Below are 19,494 nucleotides of genomic sequence, written 5' to 3' on the forward strand. Positions count from 1 at the left end.
GTGACTTTAGCGAGGGGCGCAGGGACAGGAACATCTGAACCCTCGGTTTAATGGTATCGAGCGCCATGCAGCTGGCGCCTGGGACCTTCAAAGTTGGTTTAGAGGCCCCCCAGTGCCAGAGTACTTAGAGGTACCAGTTGACCTTGGTTGGCACTTAAGTACTTAGATGTACCTGGGGACTCCACGGATGCCCTGGAAGCTCAAGGCTAGTGGTGGCACATGTCTTCGAGTTAAGTAGCCTGTAGCTCGGACGTCCAGGCACCGTCGACGCTTGACCGGATTGAATGTGGGAACTGGAGACTCGCCAGCGGCACTCGATCAGCACCAAACAATGGATTGATGAGAGGAAACAAGCATATGTAGCCAAGACGAGCGCGGTCTGGTACTGTCTGGTCCGTACTGCCCGATGGCGCAGTGGCCAAACCGGTAACACGGGTCTGGCGCTGAGTGCTCGAGTCCTCCAGGAGCCGCAATCCACCACATGGGCCTGGGAGGGCCCGTCTTTGGTGGACAGACGGACGCAGTAGCATGGGCGTGTACATGCTTGGCCCCCATGCAGTCGCTGTGCAGATCCGATCCTACGTAATGTACTCGTACCAGACTGTTTATTCACATGATGGCGAGATGGGCTGCCAGGTTCTACGTTATGTCAATAAGTGCACCATGCTGACGTAACTTTTGATATCGCGTCAACAGTCCGGATCATTGATGTGGATTATGGGGTACCGGGTAGGCAGGCTCCCTTCATTAGGGTCATGCGGCAACTACGGCGGACAATGTCGACGCAACCGGCGCCAAGCCACTTCACCACATCCAAGTACCTAGGTACCTAGACCTAGGCACCTACAGACATCCTGGCACACTCGACAGCAGCAGCAGACCACCGCCTCCCGCCTCCCGCCTGAACGTGTCAAGTCTGGTGCCTCACAACCACTCTGTACAGAGTACGCAATTCTGGGCACGGCGAACTTGGAACGGAGATCCGACTAACTCGCCAGCCAAACAGGCCCAGCATTCTAGCCCACCATCATCCACCGTCACCAGACACTTCATTCCCAAACCCTTGGCGGAAGCCTTTCTTTTCTTTTTTTCCCCGGTCCTACAACTATCCGCGTCGGTCCTTCTACTTGTTCGAACCTGTGTCTTCCGATCCCGCGGTTATTTCCTCCCAGTCCGAACCTTGGGGCATATCACCTATCGAGACCCTCCGTTGTTGAGCCGTGGTCAGATCGCAACATCTCGACGACCGCCACCTCAACTGTACCAACCGACGACGCCAACTCGCCAGTCAGGCAGTCACCGCAGTCATGTCATCCCGAGGCCCTACTGCTGGCGCCCGCGGTGCGAACAACCGCTTTGCTCAGTTCAAGCTCGTCCTTCTTGGTACGAGGCCCATGTTCCCTCCACACCATCCCCCCTACTAACAGTGTATCTCTAGGCGAATCCGCCGTCGGAAAGGTGAATACCGATGCAATACACACATGCTAAACAGGCCTTGTAGTGGCGGCTAACATTACACTTGCAGAGCTCAATAGTCCTGCGGTTTGTTAAGGTATGTGGGAACCTATTCTCTCCTGGCGTCATCATGGTAGCCAGAAGCTGTCATGCCCAAATTATTTCACTCAGCTGACCCAGTCTCCAGGACCAATTTGACTCTTTCAGGGAGTCCACCATCGGCGCCGCATTCCTGACACAAACCATCTCCCTCGATGAGAACACCACAGTCAAGTTCGAGATTTGGGATACTGCCGGACAGGAGCGTTACAAATCCCTGGCCCCCATGTATTACCGCAACGCAAACTGCGCCGTCATTGTCTACGATATTACACAATCCGTACGTCTTCTTAGCAGGCCCCATCTTCTCTCACCGCATTCGTTCCCTCACTCTATCATCCTGCCCCTCAGACGCAGGTATGCTAACGACGCTGGCACTCTGTAGTCATCACTAGACAAGGCCAAGGCCTGGGTGAAGGAACTTCAGCGTCAGGCCAAGGAGGATATCATCATCGCCCTGGCTGGAAACAAGCTTGATTTGGTTACCGAACAGCCCGATAAGCGTGCCATCCCCACTGCCGATGCCGAGGCCTACGCCCGAGAGGCGGGTCTCTTATTCTTTGAAACCTCAGCGAAAACGGCCGAGAATGTTCGCGAGCTATTCACTGCCATTGCCAAGAAGCTTCCTCTAGACCAAGCTGGACCTCGACATACTCGTCCCGGTCAGCGACCCGGCGTCAGTCTGACCCCCGAAAACGCAAACACCAACGTGAGCGGGCCATGCAGCTGTTAAATTGTTTTGGTATTCTTCATTTGCCGGCTTGGGGCGGCTAGATGTGGGGGTTATACGGGTTGGAAGAAGACGCCGCCAAACGCATATTTATAGGTCAAGTCAGATCTCTATTGGCATGGAGAGAACAGGCTGGCAGTGGCGGTTGAGCTAAGCCTTTGTCTTGCGGCTGGGAAGCCTCAGAAAGTTGTATGTTTCTCTCTTGGAGTCTTGGGTTTTTGGAAGGGTTGTTTTTCGGAGACATTTTTCGCTCTTGGTTCTTACTTTGGCCTCATCCTAATATCATATACGCACACGCACAATGTTATATCTGTGCTGTTCCTGCCCCGTACCAGAGTCCTTCACTTTGCCTCGTTGCCGTCAGAGTGTGTTCGTGGGTCAGCAGTGGACAATTTCCACTGGGGACATGTAATAGTTTCAACATGTATCAATGTCAAATAGAATCCTTCCGATTTGATGGAACCCAACTATGTGTGAGGGGTAGCAGGAGGGATTCTGTTGCCTGAAGTGAACGTGCTCAAGTGCAGCAGTTACGCGGCCAACACTCGCCGGTGACAACAGTCATCCAACCAGGTAAGACGGGCGCAGTGGCTCGATGATAACAAGATGGACCCCTACCTACAGTGCGATTATTTATCTAGTTTCTTTCTTTTTTTTTTTTTTTTTAAAAAAAAAAGTTTGCGTCAGTTCGGCCTGTATCTTTTTGTGCAAACATTTTCTGGTCCCGTGTCTGCGCGGCATTTGAAGCGTCGAGGCTGTGAAATGCATGCATGCCATGGTGGTTGCGTCACAGGTCCCGGTTCCTGCCGCTCGGCATCACGTCAGGACCCAGATCGCGAGAGTGCGGCAAGCTTGTGCTTGAGCCTTTAGCCGAACTTTTGCCCTGAGCGTTTTTGTCCTGCTCGCTACTCCAGACCATCACCCATTCCACCATCACCACCACGACGTGCCCTGCTGGCTTATATCCTACCTCATGTTGCGATCATCGCTTCGGTCAGCGAGGGCCCTTGGCAGCAAGCCCATTGTGGCTGCTGCTGGCCGCCAATGGCCCAGTGCGGCTTCGCGACGAGCCGGTTTGCTTGGAGCGGTACGAATTGAACCCCCAGACCGACCTTATTAACCTCGATGCAAACAAGCGCAAGGATGCGAACGCATGGCCCAGAAAATCAATGGCGGCTAATAATTACCAATTGGCCTTATAGAGATCTTATGCCGATACTAAAAAGCCAGATGCCGACGTTCCCAAGCCCCCTGTGATGCCGACGTCTGAGACCCTGAGCTCCGAAAGAAGCCCACCTCCACCGGCCGCCGAAGTTGTTGATGCGAATACACCGAAAACCAGCAACGTTCCTTTGACGCCGCCGCCGCCTCCTCCCCCAACTGAGGCTACCAAGGCCCCCTCGAAGAAGAAGAAGAGCTTTTCCCAGAGACTCCGAAGCTTCGTTTTCACACTGATGGTTCTCGGAGCTGTTGGCTTCGCAGGTGGTGTCTGGTACTCGCGAATAAATGACAACTTCCATGACTTCTTCACCGAGTACGTTCCATATGGAGAGCAGGCTGTGCTCTACCTGGAGGAGCTTGAGTTCAAGAAGAAGTTCCCCGACGCCGTGAGCCACGACTCCCAATCCCGCGAAACCGGCAAGCAAGTCAAGATTCCCGCACAAAGCGGCGCTTCTTGGAGAGTGGCCGAAAGCTCCGATGCCTCTTCTCGCCACTCTAGTGCCTCTCCTGCTACTGTGAAACCCGTGATCAAGCAGGCCGAGAAGAAGGATATCGTTGATAAGACGCCATCCGATCCAGTCACCCCGCAATCCAAGCCAGCTGAAAAGGCAACTCCCAAGGCTGTTGGTGAGCACCCTACTGCCGACTCATCCAAGCCATCTTCGAAGAAGGAATTCAAGGCCCCTGAGGTCAACGAGCCGTCTCGATTCCCACCCCTTGAGCCCATTGACTTGATGGAACTTTCCGAAGCCAAGGACCCCATCGTCCGAGATCTTGTGCACATGCTCAATGACCTTATTTTGGTTGTAAATGCTGATGGCGCACATGGTCGTTACTCAACCACCATTGGAAAGGCTAAAAATGAGATTCTCCGCATCGGCAGCCGTCTTCGGGATTTGAAGAAGGGCATTGAGAAGAAGGCGGCTGGCGAAGTCAAGTCTTCAATCGAGGAGTTTGACACTGCCGCCACTGAACTCATCAAGCGTGTTGAGAACACCATGCTCTCTCAAGAAATTGAGTGGCGGCGGGAATTTGAGGAAGAGATGAAATCGGTCCGCAACAGCTACGATGAACGTGTCCAGCTGTTGATGGAACGAGAGAAGAAGCTCAACGAGGAAAAACTCCAGAACCAGCTTTTGGAGCAAGCTTTGGCTCTGAAGAAGGAATTCGTGCAGGAGGTCAAGGACCGTGTTGAGAAAGAGAGAGAAGGTCGTCTCGGCAAGCTCGCAGACCTAAGCTCGGCAGTCTCTGAATTGGAGAAGCTCACAGTTGGCTGGAATGGCGTCGTGGACACTAATCTCAAGACTCAGCAGCTCCACGTTGCTGTCGAAGCTGTCCGTGCCAGTCTAGAAAACGCTACTCACCCCAAGCCATTTATCCGAGAGTTGGTTGCCCTGAAGGAGATTGCCAACGACGACGCCGTTGTCGATGCTGCCATTGCTTCTCTCAACCCTCTTGCCTACCAGCGTGGTGTTTCCACTCCATCCCTACTGATTGACAGATTCCGCCGTGTCGCAGCTGAGGTCAGGAAAGCTTCTCTTCTGCCAGATGACGCAGGTGTTGCCAGCCACGCCTCCAGCTGGGTCCTCAGCCATGTCATGTTCAAGAAGGAAGGTCTTGCCGAGGGCAACGATGTCGAAAGTATTCTGACACGCACACAAACTTATCTAGAAGAGGGCGATTTGGATTCAGCCGCCCGAGAAATGAACAGCCTGCAGGGATGGGCCAAGACGCTCAGCAAAGATTGGTTGGGCGAGGTGCGCAAGGTGTTGGAAGTTCAGCAAGCACTTGACGTAAGTACACTACATGCCACGCTGAATTGAAAATGACTGCCAGCAATGCTAACACAATGTCAAGGTCATTGCCACTGAAGCGAGACTCCAGAGCTTGAGAGTAGATTAATGACAAGTCTTTTTTGTCCTGTATATTGGTGGTGGGGGTAGGCCGTAAAAAAGGGTCATAGACTCGTGTACTAGATACGAATAGACATCGAGGCGATTTCATACGTCATTTACAACTTCAATATGAGCTCCAGTCGTGCACGACGAGGGATGTATATGGAGGCGTCGGCATGTGTTGTGCCAGGACCCACAATGTGAATGAGCGAGTCCCCTGGGACCTGGAGGAGCTGCTGTGTAGAATTCTCATCAACAACGGCTTTGATAAGGTGCCAAAATATGCGAATTGACGTGCCCGCATTATGTCGGTTCTTCTCTTCATGATTCCGTAGTGGCAAATCACCCCGCCCTCCTAAGTAGGTACTTAAGTAGTTGTCTGACCCCCATCATAGATTCATCACCATGGCCACGAGCCGCGCCTTCACTCAATGCCGCCTCCGACCTTTACATGCCTACTCATCTCGCCCATCAACACGATCCACGGCTCCTCACCTGCGCACTTCACCCATTCGAGCCCACAGGCCCATGAGCGTCATGTCCCGCAGCTACCAAGACGCCCTCCAAAAGCTCGCCGAGCTTCAGTCCAACCGCACCGTCACCCAGCTCTTCGGCAGCACGCCCGAGCAAAGCAACGCCAAGGCCCGGGACTTGAATGCCGTCGCTATCCCAGAGGTCATCCGGTGGCTAGGCCGCGCGGGCTACTCGACCGACGACCTCTGCCGCATGCGTCACATCCACGTCGCGGGCACAAAGGGCAAGGGCTCGGTCTGCGCCTACGCGACCTCGATGCTGCGGCGGTACGGCGCCGTGGGCACGTACACGAGCCCGCACCTCGTCAGTCCCAGGGAAAGAATCGCCATCGACGGCGAGCCCGTCTCCCAGGAACTGTTTGCCGCGGCGTTCTTCGAGCTCTGGGACCGGTTTACGGAGGCGGCGAGGAGGGAGGGCAGGGATGCTGCCGCTGCAGAGGGGCCGGGCTCGAAGCCCTTCTTTTTCAGGTTTCTCACCATTATGGCGTGGCACATCTTTCTGGGGCGGGGGGTGAGGAATGTCGTCATGGAGTGTGGGATTGGCGGCGAGTACGATGCCACGAATGTCCTGCCCGCGCGTGCCGTTTCCGCGGCGGTGATTTCGCAGTTGGGCGTGGACCATGTCGCCATGTTGGGGGATACGGTTGAGAAGATTGCCTGGCACAAGGCGGGGGTGCTCAAGGACGGGGTGAAGGGGTTTACGGTGAGGGCCGAGCCGAGTGTGATGGGCGTGCTGAGGCAGAGGGCGGCCGAGAAGAATGCCACGCTTGTCGAGGTCGACCCTGATGAGGTTGCGGCGTGGCGTGGCGTCGAGGGGAACTTGAAAGGCGGGTTTCAGAAGATGAACCAGGCCTTGGCTGTGCTGGCCGTGAGGGAGCATTTGAACATGGGCGGCGGAGGATGGGAGGACTTGCCCGATGAGATGGCGAGCGGGCTGAGAGAAGCTACATTGAGAGGTCGCTGCGAGGTCGTTCACGACGGCGAACAAACGTGGCTACTTGATGGGGCGCACACGAGGGAGAGCCTGGCCGAGGTGGCCAGGTGGTTGCGTGAGAATGTTCAAGAGGGCCAAGAGGTGGTACTGGTGTTTAACCAGCAAGAGAGGAATGCAGGCGAGCTGCTGGCGGGTTTTTTGCGCGAGGTCAACGAGGTGACTGGGTGGGAGGTGTTCAAGTCTGCCGTGTTTACGAGGAACGAGCTCAAGGGGGGAGGAGATGGAGATGTGGCTGTCCAGGAGGGCGCGGCGAAGACGATGAGGGACGTTGTGCCCGCTTGCGATACGGCGGTATTTGATAACGTCGAGGATGCGGTTCTACATGCCAGGAACCTCGTACGGAACAAGGCAAAGGGGAAGGTTCTAGTCACGGGGAGCATGCACCTGGTGGGTGGTGTATTACGGGTTCTAGAGCCCGATGGTCTATTATAGACGGCTCGTTCCATGATCCCAGCTGCAACACTTTGACAAGAACAAGGTATATCGCCAACTGAAGTAATGAACTCAAAAAGAACAGCAAATCACAAGGCATCCGCCTTCTCCAGTATCCCCAATGCACCGCCAACCAGATGCAAACTCCCCGTAACATATGCCATCGCCTGGGTGCCTTCCTCTTCGCCAACACGCCTCGCATAGTCCAACGCCTCCTCAATGGTAGGTATTACAACAACCTTGGAACCCGGGTCAATCTCGCTCCACTTGTCCGCGAAGCGTTTCTGCACGGACAGCGTCTCAATCTCCTTGGGGTCGATGCCGCGGTTAACAAAGTCCCGCTTGTATCCCGTCTTGGCGTACGTCACGTTTGTGCAGAAGACGGCGTGGTCAAAGGACGGGAGGGAGTTGCGGGATGTTGCTTTTTGGAGAGGTGTGAGGAAGTCGACTGCTTCGGTGCGGCCCTGCTGGTTGAATATCATGATGCGTGGGCCAGAACTGGGACGGTTTGTGTTAGCTTGGTGATGCACATGTGTTTGGTATGGACGCGATAGTTGCGGGAAAAGAAACCTGCCTGTTTGAAGTTTCGTCGGCAAACCACTTGGCCGACATTTTCAAACTGTCAGCTGTATGGGCGCCGTCAACGAACCATTTTACGACACCTTCGTCTTTTACTTCGCACCGGCCGCGGAATACCGTCTCTTCCAAGCCGTCGGTGAATTCCTTGGGTAATGACGTTGCGTTGTCTCCGACTTGGACGCCCAGCTTCCGTAATGCCGATTCTGCGAGAGCAATCGCCAGTGTAGCGTTCTTCTTCTGAAAAAGGGCATCTGGGCGAATCTTGACTCGGGCCAACCTCTTGTCAACACTCAGCACCTTCAAATCCACGCCCTTGTCCTTGGCTCGGGTTTGCAAGACCTCTGCCGCAGAGGGGACCTGCTCAACCGTGAAAGCCGGACTCCCCGGCTTCATGATGCCCGCCTTGTGCCAGGCAATCTTGTCCACGGTATCCCCCAGCACGAAGACATGGTCGATACCGAGCGTGCTTATGCCCGAAGCTACGGGCCGCTCGACAATGTTGGTAGCGTCAAACTCCCCTCCTATGCCCGTCTCGTACACCGCGCAGTCAACACCTTCTTGAAAGAAGGCATGCCAGCTCATGAGCGTGAGGTACCGGGCGTACAGGGGCCGCGAGCCTGGCGCTGCGTCCTCGGGGCACGCGTTGGACTCGCCAAGGCGATCCCATACCTGGAAAAAGTACTTGGCGAAGAGATCTTCTGAGATGGGTGCCGAGTCGATCCTGATGCGTTCCCGGACGGCAATGAGATGGGGCGAGATGAAGAGCCCGGTCTTGCTAGGCGTGGACTTGCTGCGTTGGTACTGAGAGAGGATGGAATCTACAAAGGCGCAGGTGCTGCCTTTGCCTTTTGTCCCTGCCACGTGGACTATGTTGAGACGGTCTAGGTCGGCAGGCTGGCAGGTCTTTTGTCAGTTATGTAGCGGCCATGTTGTTGGAGGTTGTTTGGAGGAGTGCACATGCCGTGTATCCTATCCGGGCGAGATACGCCCTCATCTCACGAATAGATGACGCATCAGGCTTTATGCCTAGTTTGCGACGCTCTTCGATCACCGCGTAGGGCGTTTGAAGTGAGTTGAGTGCATCAATCGCGTCCTGAGACCTGGAGATGAGAGTCTACTCATTGAGATTGCGAGGCGCAAGGTTCGCTCACATTGTAGGTCCTGCTCACTGTTGCCATGGCGCGCAGGGAGACGTTTCGGGCTATGAGGTGTTGTATAGTGACGATGGGCCTTCTTGATACATTCTGCATCGATTTGGTTGACCCTGTTGATGCCTGTCGGCTTGGATGTGCTGTGGGCGAGACAAATTGTGACGGATGCTGCGTGGTGCTGGCGTCGAGGGTACATGTATCATGTATGTATGTATGGAGAAGCAGTGGGCTTGTTGCGCCAGCGCCGAGCAATGAGTGTGCTTCTCTCGTCTGGGTCTTTCTTCTTTTCCCCCTTCTTTTTTCACCGTCGTGCCTCATTCAATTGTCGTTGTGAAGGGGTTTGATATGCGACATGCACTCCGTAATTTCACAGTAAATCCCTGAGTCGAGATACTGAACTAATGGAATACGCAGCGGATACTCTCGGGGCTGGCAGGAGCATGTGCTTACATACGGAGGGCCGAAGGCAACATTTGAGCATTGAAGGCGGCACTGCCGACCTCGCACATGCCGCTCAGCGCTCACGCACAGCGTGGCTCACGGGCGAGCAACCAACACGACCACAATTTCATTGAGCCATGTTGGAAAACACGGCAAATTTCATCGCTTGCTTCATTCAACTCATCAAAGATTTGGCTCTTTTCACATCGCGTCATCAGCCTTGCTACCCAGTGCACCCACAGCAAACACGTCATCTCACCTCATTACTCAATCGTCATGGTCAACGCCTCACCATATTGTTCTTCGGACCACGCTTTCATTCCATCTCTCAGCGCTTGATGAAATCCCTTGTCATACCGGACACCGGTCTGCTCAAACGCTAGTGCCGCCCTCCACGTTAACCAGTCCTCGCCCATGACACCCTCGGGACACCTCAAAATGCCGGTTGCAATGTCAACAACGGCCTTCTCCGCCGTAGACATTCGCGCCGCGCAGGAGTACATGACAGTCGCACCACATGTTCCACAGAATGATCGCAAGACACCCGGAGAAGAGGCATACGTCCTGGCGGTTCCAATCTTCAAGTCCGTCTTGATGGGCGGGTCACACAGCATCAGTGGCACAAAAGTCCACCCTGCCACATGAGTGCCGTTGGCAAGACGGCAGTCATTGCAAACGTCATATATAGCCAGCCACTTGTTCTGGTCGCGGGGAGACACATACTTGGACATGAATGTGTCGTTGCGAACCTCGTCATTTGGCCGGCCAAATGTGAATGAAACTCCGCCGCAGTAGCACTGGGCTCGGAGGCGGTCCTCGCCAGTTGGTCCGGCCTCAGCTGTTGGCTTGTTCACTTTTGCCCTTGGGTCATCGTCGGGCGGGTTCCAGTGCTTGATATCTCGGCCATCAATCTTGGTTACTACAGCTGGTATGGCGCTACCAGGGCCGGATTTGGAAAACACGTGCGAGGTGATTTTGAATTTGTCCGGCCCGTGGTCCTTGAACATGGAGGTCGCGATGGTCCATTCCTTGCGGTCGAAACTGACGCCGGCTACGTGGCAGCCGCATGTTGAACAAAAGTCATAGGTACAGTCTTCTGCGGGCTTGAAAGAAGTCAAGTTCCTTTCAGTTGAAGGGGAAATAAAATTGGGTGTTGTGTTCTTGGGAAGAACCGAGTGGAAAACAGTCGGCGCGCCGGTTGCGTGACGGCAGATGCTGCAGTGGCAGAGATATACTGACAGTGGAAGCGAAGCCACGGGGATATCAAATGTAAAGTGAATAGAGCCGCAGAGGCATTCAGCCTCAAGCGACTTGGTTTCTTCCGAGGAAGCCATCTTGATACGTCAGCGTGACCACGGCATGGGTGCTCTCGCCAGCTTGTTGGGACTTGCTGGTCAAAAGTGTAAGTTGACGGCCGGGTGTCGACCCTTGAAATACTCCGTACAACTAATGGAGACTAAATACTGTGGCTTGACAGCCTGTCAATCACGCCCTCGGCTGATCGCCCTGTATTAATAACTGAACATGGCTTGGGCGAAAAGGCGTTACACCGACTCAGATATGATGCCAATCTCGTAGCCAAGTCTGTGAGAGACTTTGCCAAGTTGATGACAGTCGAGGCCAACCCGGTTTTAGGCAGGCGCGAACACACCAACAAATTAACCGGTGTTCAACCACCGCGCACTTTCCCACCCGTTCATTCACCCACATTCACGCCGCATCTGGCCCCACCCCTGCAACTTTTCCAACAGCCCTGAGGCGTCTGCAACTTTTTCCCCCTAAGCTGCCTCTAGCTCCATACGGCCCGACTGAACCTTTCAAGACAACCATGTCTGGCGTCAACGACAGCTTCCTCAGCGTTGAGAAGCGCCGTCTGCAGCTCCAAGAAAATATAGGCCAGCTGAAAAAGACCTTGCAGCATTGGCAAACCTGGGATGCAGAATACGAGGCTCTGAAGGAAGAGGTTGAAGCTGTTGAAGAACCATACACGTCGGATGACTTACGCCACATCCATGATGAGTTTGATGGTGAGCTGTTGGTCGGTAGGGAGATTAACGAGGTTTTCGGTATCCAGGAGTTGAAGCCTCGGAGTCAGATTATCAACGTGTTGCAACGGCGCATCGATTACGTTGGTAAGAATGTTGCGAGTCTGGAGAAGCAGTTGGAAGCAGCCGAAGACAAGTACGCTGCTATTGCTGTGGTGAACCAACCGGACGCTGTAGATGAGACTGGCCAATCCATCACAGAAATTATAGAGGAGTTGGACGATGAGGATAATGTTGTCTCATATCGACTCAACCAACCTGGGGAGGCTCTACCCAAGGTCAAGGAGGCCCTGGAGAAGGCGGGGGTTGACAACCTTGAAGAAAAAACGCCAGCAGCAGAAACAAAATCAATAGTCTCATCGAAAGAAAAGAGGCCCAGCCCAGCATCATTAGAACCGAAACCCGCAGCTTCACGTCAACCTGTCTCCTCAGAAACACATCCTGCGGCGTCAGTCAAGAAGACCGTGTCATTCTCAGAGGACGTCGAGGTTTCAAACCCACCAGCTGAAATGTCGATGAGAGCCAAGCGCGTAGACCGGATAATGAGGACTGCCAAGGAACAAGAAAGCATCAGTCATGGAACGCCCATTATCCCGGAAGATGAGGATCCTGATGATGCGGCCCTAAGACAACAAATGTTGCAATATAGCATGGGCGAAGTCGGGGCCGTGGTAGCCGAGCTGGAACTTGAAGACGTCGACTCAGATGATGATAGTGGCTTCGACTACGGTGATGATGATTTTGATGATGACGAGGACGAGGACGAGGACAGATTTGGGAGGTCCACTGGACGTATCGTGACTGACGAATACCGTCAGCGTATGCTCGAATTGGAACGGAAACTAGGCATCAAATCCCGTTTTACCCAGCAGGCGGAGCAGAAAGCGGAGGACGATGGGTCAAAAGACGACACGGAAGGAATCGGCCGCATCATCGTCAAACGAGAGCCCGAAACAGCACCATCAGCATCGAAATCCGCGCCTTCGAAGTCTAATGTCAAGGAGACGAAGAATGGAGATGGCGAAGGGAAGAAGGGTGTGAGATTTGCACAGAACCTTGATATCGCTCCAGAAGACGAAAAACCAATGTCAAAGCCAGCGAGGGAAACGCCGGTTGTTGAACCTCTAAGTGATGTTGTTGAGCGAACCACGTCTACCAAGAGTACTGAGACGAAGTCGACTCGAAAGCCGTCAAGGTTCAAGAAGGCTAGAGACAACAACGTTCCGAACAACCCAATTCCAAAGGGGCCCTTTGACGTTCCCTCTCAATTGGTGCAGCAGCAGCCTCGAGTCGTCCCTACTGGGCCAGAGGGCTCAACCATTGTCGACAAGTTGGTTGAGCGAGAAACATCGGCCAATGTCAATGTCCCAGACGAGTTTGACGACTCCATCACACACCAAGAAGTCGCCGATGAGTATCAGCGAATGCGCAGGAAATTCATTCACCGTGATGGTGGCTTCTTGAAAGAGGACGAGTCGGTCATTCAGCCACTTGATGAAGCTGACGGCGGAGAACCCATGAGCCGCTTCAAGGCTGCCCGTCTCTCCAAACAATAGCCTTGGCTTTTTGGGGAGCGTAGCTGATATATACAATATATCTTTTACCTCACCACGTATCAAAGCTTGTATGGTGATTATTTGTATGGCACGACCATAAAGTCATTTGGCGCAGTACTTCGTTTTTCTCTACGTTATAGCGTGAGCATATTGACCTTTTTAATCGTAGATCCCAAGCGTCTTGGAATGCGCATATCTGACAATTGGTGCGCTGCAGCATCCATCTGCTTCGCATTACAGCGCTGTTCCGATATCAAATCTGTTTGGAAGGGCTCTCTGACGCCATGTCTTATATATCAGTGGTAATGGCGCTTCGTTTCACCCTTTACATTTTGGGCTTTCGCAGGAGATTCACCTGCCTGCACAAGAAAATATAAACTCAAACGATACCTAGACGCATCGAGCCACGCGTGTGTGTATTCGAGATGCCGTGTTTTCTTCCTTGCGCAAGTCATGGACGCTGCACGCAGTGACCTGACACTTAAGAGTGCTATAAAGGTCCATTATAATCATTTTGTTACTCAGGAGCAAGATCAGTTGACAAGCAACGAGAACGCGTTCCGATAAGACGACAAGTGTCTCAATGAAAATAATCTACATCAATGAACACCAAATATTAAGTGTCCTGAATATTGAGTCCCAGATCTAATCTAACTCCATGTGAACGCTCGAAGCCTGGTACCAGGGATCTTAGATATAGGGTAGCCGGCTATACAAAATAACAAGATTAAAAAAGCGAAAAAGCCTGACTAACGAGACCACCTCATGGACACCCTAACGGAAGAATAGGAATCAGGCGAGCACGCAGCTCAGGCTTTGAATTAAGAGGGTAAAAAAGAAAAAGAAAGCAAGATAAAAATAAAAATAAAAACAAAAATAAAAGAGTTGGGTTGCCGGACAACTATCCTTGCGACCAAAGCAGAAATGCGAAAATGTAAAAATAAGAAGGCGTGGTTTCGCCCGGGCTCGAACCGGGGACCTTCTCGGTGTTAGCGAGAAATCATGACCAACTAGACCACGAAACCATGTTGTGTACTTCTTGGGAGTACCAGTGCTATTATAGTATAACAGTTTGGACTAAGTGGCGTCAAGAGTCGAAATGTACAAGGCCGCTGGGGCCATTCGACTCCACGACGCGTTGAACCAACACGCCAGACCCTCTTCACTCAACGCTGACATCACCAACCTGTACTCTCATAGCGGGAGGTTAAATTGTTCTTTTGTGCTCTAATCCCGAACATTGGCACACTGACCACACACCACATGGGTTGCACAATCACTACCGTGTGCCATCATGGAACCCCCGGTCAAGCGGCGGCGCCTGGGCGAGCATCCTCAATTGTGGGATGACGACGCGGATGGAGATGATGAGGAATGGGAGGAGTATGATGAAGACGATGACAACGATAATGGAGAGTCAGCTCCAGAGCAATGCGAAGGTTCCGTCGAGCAGGATGACGGCTACCAGCTTGCTATTGAAAAAGCTTATGCCGACAATCGATTTCGAGCTACCATGGCCCATATTTTCAGAAAATACGGTCGCGACTTTGAAGGGATTGGCGATGAGATTGATCTGTCCACCGGAGAAATAGTTGTTAATAACGGGCACATTGAAAACATGCGCAATGAGGTCGATGTGGGAGACGTTCCTAGAAGCCACAACGGAGACACTGACGACGACGATCCTCACGAGGAGGAGGAGGAAGAAGAAGATGAATATGACAATGACGACGATGGAGTTTTACTAGAGGATCTCCCCGACGATGAGAGTGGCCAATATTACTCCCGTAAACAAGGAGCTAGTGACGCCTTGGAGGAGGACGACGCGAGCCAAAGTTGGACGAGCGATGCTGACGATGCCGAACCCACACCAGGCAATATGCAGCTCCAGAGGCTGCAGCAATCATTCAGCCCGGATCATGTCGACGCAATACCTGGATGCGACCCAAAAAAAAAGGGGGGCCCAGGCCTGATGTCGGGACTTTATGGCGGCGGAGGTTTGCGGTATGCCTCAGCTTTGGGCGAGTTCGGGGCATCACCTCTTGCTCTGGGGCCGTGGGACATATTACCTCAAACGCAGGAACGATATGAATTTCCCACACAGGACGGTTCCAGTTCGATTTGGGCTCCTGATTACCGCTTTAATGACAACGAACCTGACCAGCGTCCCTCTGTTAGAGCACGATCAGGCCCGTCAAAGATGAGGCTGAAAGCTAAAAAGCCCAAGGCTCTCCCTCCCCCGTGGGTTGGAAATCGGGGAGTAGCACCTGGAGGATCACATAAACGACCAGGAGGTGTGCCTAAACAACACTACGATACGTCTTCGAACAGGAAGCAAATGATGCCTTTAGGGGACCTGTCTTGGGTCGAGACCATGGAGGAGAGTGATACAATTGATGACGCTGTGTTCTCAGCAGGAGAAGTACCTGTGTCTTCAGACACAGGAGATACAACCGACGAAGTGCCACAGCCGAAGCCGACTCCTCCGTCAGAGCCAACACCGAGAATCATACCTGATTCCCAGGATTCGTATGCTTCTCTCGGCAATCAACCCACACAATCCAGTGCCAAATCAAAACTCCCACAGCCTCATAGGCCTAAGCATCGAGATTTCAGCTCCGCCTGTGTACTCTCCGATGATGAATCACCCTTGTATTCATCACTGTTGGGATCAAGTAGTACCACTGATCCCACGGAATCCGCCAGGGCACTTCCAAATGCGACTGCTGCCCCAGCATCTGATGTTAATGCTGACGGCACAGTGGTTAAACGGGGTCGAGGAAGACCTAGGAAATACCCTCCTGGGTATCGGCCTCCTCGAACCTATCGAAGGAAACCCAAGCCCTCCTTACTAGAACTACCTGGCTTGGCAAGACCTCTTACTGTGCCGACAATGTCGAATATGTCCTTCATGCCCACGATGACAACTGCACCAATGATACAGCCAAATATACAGCCAAAAACACAACAAATTCGAACGGAAACAGCTCCAGGTGTGAAAAGAAAGAGAGGCCGGCCTAGAAAATACCCTCTTCCTGGGGCCATGCCTCAGCAGACTCCGAAGAGTCCCGCCGAGAAGCAGTCTCAGCAATCTCAACAACCGGCCGGCCAGGTGCCTTTACTTCACACCTTTCAACCCGGATTTCAGCAGCAAGGGTTTCAATATCCATTCAACCCCCTGTTCCACCAACCTCTGTTTCAGTTTCCTCAGCAAACAGCTTACCAGCCTTGGCACCCTTTGCAGCAGTCATATATTCCACATCCTATGTTCCAATTTCAGCAGCAAATCGCCCAGCAGCCGATACCACAGCTCTGGCAACAACCTAATGTACCATACCGCTCAGTCCAACCACAGTCATCATCTCAGCCGGTAAAGAAAAAACGAGGACGACCGAGAAAATACCCTGTCAAGTTTGACTCAGTGTACCCTGGCTATGTAATGAACCGGAAGAGAAGTGCCTCTAAGAAAATGTATGAGGGATTGCCATCGCACCAACAGCTACCCGGTCTGCAAAATAGCATGACTGCTCTTCTATGTGGACAGTCAGGCCGTATGATGATATCCGAGGACGCATGGTATGGTGTTGCTCGGCAGTTGGCACAAGACATCGCCTGTCTTCAAGGTGGATCTCTATTCAGCAGCCAGTTTCAAGCTGAGCCCTCAGCCTCTAGCAAGAAAGCTTCTCAGTCATCGTCAAAAAAGACAGGGCGGCCTGACCCTGACTTCTCTGCATCCCCGGAAGCAGACGACGAACCTGTTCGCATCACGGAATTGTCAGAAGTTAGCGACATGGAGGTTACATCAACAGCACAGCTCAGCTGTCACGTCGAGCATGGCGTCCCTGTCCAGGATGAACGGGCAGTGACTGACCAAGAATTTGTCGATTTCCCTTCTGACGGGAACGTGTTTGATCCAGCATTAGGAGAGCGCCCCCCGGCTGAACTCGATATGTTTGACAATGCATCACTTGAGCCCCCCCCATTTGGCTCCGATATGATTGATCCAGCTTTAATAGACCCTGCTTTAACTGAGGAAGCACCTGTGGATTTTTCTACAGCAGAGTCAGGCACGACTGAGCGGACTTCGATGGAGCCAGACACATTTGATCCAGCTTGTATAGATCCGGCTTTGTTGGTAGAAGATTCAGATTCACCCATGGAGGACGATGATGGAGGATTCGTTATAATGCAGTCGCCACCCCGGAGCGTGACAGGGGGTGCCCAACCGAGCCCTTCACCACCGAGTCCACCACCCAGCATCAAGAAGTCATCACCGTTGAAAGGAACAGACCGTTGTACCCCATCTCCAGCGCCAGAACACAATGTCAATAGTCACACTCCAACCTCTCTCGAGTCTGCCAAAGCTAGCGCCCCTGTATGGCACGAGACAGAAAACTTTGATCTCCCATCGTCTCCAGAGCCTTTCAACCCTCGAATTACAATACGAGATGCATCAGAGAAAAAACCCATTTTGGAACCAGGAGAGGCTGTTGATCATCCCCCTTCTATTGCCACACAAGGCGGTTCCGACCTTGATGACTCCCATGAGAACAGTGGTCAGGCCTGCGCAGCGGCAACGACAACACCAACGACAACACCAACGGCAACAGAATACCCGGCAGATTTACCTCTCATAGAAGCAGTCGACGCGCCAGTGAAACTGGTTGTTAGAGAACAAGAGTTGTTAGCGAGTAATGGGGAGCCTCTCGATTCGGCAGCTACATCCGGGGAAGTTGTACCCAAAGTAGTGGACTCTTGCCAGCGGCCGGATGATGAGTCCGAAAAGCCTGAAGAACCTGTTCTCCAGCCACCACAGCGAATGGAAAGACGCGAAGATGGCCCGGTTCAGCCTCTAGCACACACGAATCCATCATCAAAGGAAATCACTACACCTCGGACGCCAGAGCCACCTACGGCGGTTGAAATTACAAATCAAACTCCGGGGAAATTTTCTGAGGGGCGCTCTCCTAAGGTACCTAGATCTTCAAAGAGATGCACCCCTATTTTCCTGGAGTCTCCCATATTTGTAAAGTCACCTACTCGCAGCCCTACAAACACTCCAAGGCCTCCAAAGAGACAACACACAATAGAAAGGCGGACGATGGGAGAGCTCAAGAAAGCCATATTGCAACCACGACAAAGGGCGCCGCCTCCGAAACAAGCAATGCAGAAGCCAAAGCCAAAACCGATCGAGGCGGAAATTCGTCGATCATCTATAACTGCCAAGTCGAGGACGAAATTGCCGGATGTTTCTGTGGACAATCCTTCAAAAATATCCAGGATAGACCGATTGCCTGTGTCGAAGCCAACCATGTCGAAGTCAAGTGTGTCGAATCCAGCCGAGTCCAAAATAATGTCTCGGGCCAAGGCCTCAACTACTATTAAAAAGCCAAACTCGAGACGTTCACTTCTGTCGTTGGTTTCAGGTGACGGCAACAACCAAGACATAGACGACGAGGTTGACGAGCTGGGTAATTTGGTGAAGTCTAAATCATCATCTTCGACCAAGTCGAACTCAATTCTCCCGACGAACGTCTCCCAAGACAAAAAGTTGAAATCGGCCGCAGAGGCCAGGCAAACACGACAGAAACCTTTGGGAGAGAAGCCTCAGAAAGACAAGCAGCCTCCAGAGGAGAAACTCCCCAAAGATAAGGGTAGGGGAAAAGAAAAGGAGAACGGGAAAAAGAAGAAACGACGCAACGGGGATGGATGGTGCTCAAAGTCTGGATCAACTTCTGGTGGTGGCAAGGAGTGTGGCGTTGATGGGTATTCCTGTAACAGGGATTTTTGTTTTACTTGTCTTTAGTGTTGGGTCTTACAGGAGCACAAATGCATAGGAATGGTGTACCGGGAATAGGCAATGCAAACTAAAGTAATTATTTCGAGGCAGTAGTACCCAATTAGTCAATACTATCACAACTAGGATATTGTTGTTTCCAATGCCGTATTATTATGATGTGCTACTGCTATCGAGAAACCAAACACAAAAAATAAGCCAGGGCTGGCCCAAACGTCCAAAATAGAACGACGGCAAAATAATAAATAAAAGGGGGAAATCAAAAAAGAAAAACCATATCTCTTCCCCATCGCTGTGTTATTTCAATTTTTGGCATTTTTTCTTGTTTTTTCCCCCCACTAACGCCTTTCGACCGCCGGTGCAGATGAAATTGAAACCCGTGACTCCTCTGCCTGCCCTGCCGCTTTGGTGTAGATTTCTTCCTTGGTGCAATGTCTCTGCTTCTTATTCTCGCTGCATGTTGTGTATAAATAGTTGGCTATTGGTACTCATGTCCGATTCCTCAGGGTGTGAGACGTCTGGGCTACGTTGTATTTTTCGACTTCAACCCCCAGAGCAGGAAAAGC

The 19,494-nt window shown here is 52.5% G+C and overlaps 7 protein-coding genes across 7 annotated transcripts; 5 read left to right on the forward strand and 2 right to left on the reverse strand.

The window, feature by feature from the left end:
* Positions 1-1,307: 1,307 nt before the first annotated feature.
* On the forward strand, positions 1,308-2,287 carry MAA_00760 (secretion-related small GTPase; the record flags this gene model as incomplete). Its single annotated transcript, XM_007818758.1, has 5 exons — positions 1,308-1,383; positions 1,439-1,458; positions 1,526-1,552; positions 1,643-1,834; positions 1,940-2,287. The coding sequence occupies 5 exons, from the start codon at positions 1,308-1,310 to the stop codon at positions 2,285-2,287; spliced, it is 663 nt and encodes a 220-aa protein (XP_007816949.1).
* Positions 2,288-3,257: 970 nt separating this feature from the next.
* MAA_00759 (Mitochondrial inner membrane protein Mitofilin) lies at positions 3,258-5,407 on the forward strand (the record flags this gene model as incomplete). Its single annotated transcript, XM_007818757.1, has 3 exons — positions 3,258-3,371; positions 3,487-5,298; positions 5,363-5,407. 3 exons carry the CDS (start codon positions 3,258-3,260, stop codon positions 5,405-5,407), a joined length of 1,971 nt encoding a protein of 656 aa, XP_007816948.1.
* A 398-nt stretch (positions 5,408-5,805) lies between these two features.
* Positions 5,806-7,359, forward strand: MAA_00758 (uncharacterized protein; the record flags this gene model as incomplete). Its single annotated transcript, XM_007818756.1, has 1 exon — positions 5,806-7,359. One exon carries the CDS (start codon positions 5,806-5,808, stop codon positions 7,357-7,359), a length of 1,554 nt encoding a protein of 517 aa, XP_007816947.1.
* An 89-nt stretch (positions 7,360-7,448) lies between these two features.
* Positions 7,449-9,285, reverse strand: MAA_00757 (Folylpolyglutamate synthase, eukaryota; the record flags this gene model as incomplete). Its single annotated transcript, XM_007818755.1, has 3 exons — positions 7,449-7,857; positions 8,009-8,756; positions 9,090-9,285. The coding sequence occupies 3 exons, from the start codon at positions 9,283-9,285 to the stop codon at positions 7,449-7,451; spliced, it is 1,353 nt and encodes a 450-aa protein (XP_007816946.1).
* Positions 9,286-9,793: 508 nt separating this feature from the next.
* On the reverse strand, positions 9,794-10,864 carry MAA_00756 (DUF636 domain protein; the record flags this gene model as incomplete). The annotated part of the gene is made up of 1 exon (XM_007818754.1): positions 9,794-10,864. The coding sequence occupies one exon, from the start codon at positions 10,862-10,864 to the stop codon at positions 9,794-9,796; it is 1,071 nt and encodes a 356-aa protein (XP_007816945.1).
* A 494-nt stretch (positions 10,865-11,358) lies between these two features.
* Positions 11,359-13,131, forward strand: MAA_00755 (uncharacterized protein; the record flags this gene model as incomplete). The annotated part of the gene is made up of 1 exon (XM_007818753.1): positions 11,359-13,131. One exon carries the CDS (start codon positions 11,359-11,361, stop codon positions 13,129-13,131), a length of 1,773 nt encoding a protein of 590 aa, XP_007816944.1.
* Positions 13,132-14,425: 1,294 nt separating this feature from the next.
* MAA_00754 (uncharacterized protein) lies at positions 14,426-18,937 on the forward strand (the record flags this gene model as incomplete). The annotated part of the gene is made up of 1 exon (XM_007818752.1): positions 14,426-18,937. One exon carries the CDS (start codon positions 14,426-14,428, stop codon positions 18,935-18,937), a length of 4,512 nt encoding a protein of 1,503 aa, XP_007816943.1.
* Between the last annotated feature and the right edge of the window lie 557 nt (positions 18,938-19,494).

Source organism: Metarhizium robertsii (genome assembly GCF_000187425.2).
Source record: "Metarhizium robertsii ARSEF 23 chromosome Unknown MAA_Scf_7, whole genome shotgun sequence".
In the NCBI taxonomy this organism is placed as follows: Eukaryota; Fungi; Ascomycota; class Sordariomycetes; order Hypocreales; family Clavicipitaceae; genus Metarhizium; species Metarhizium robertsii.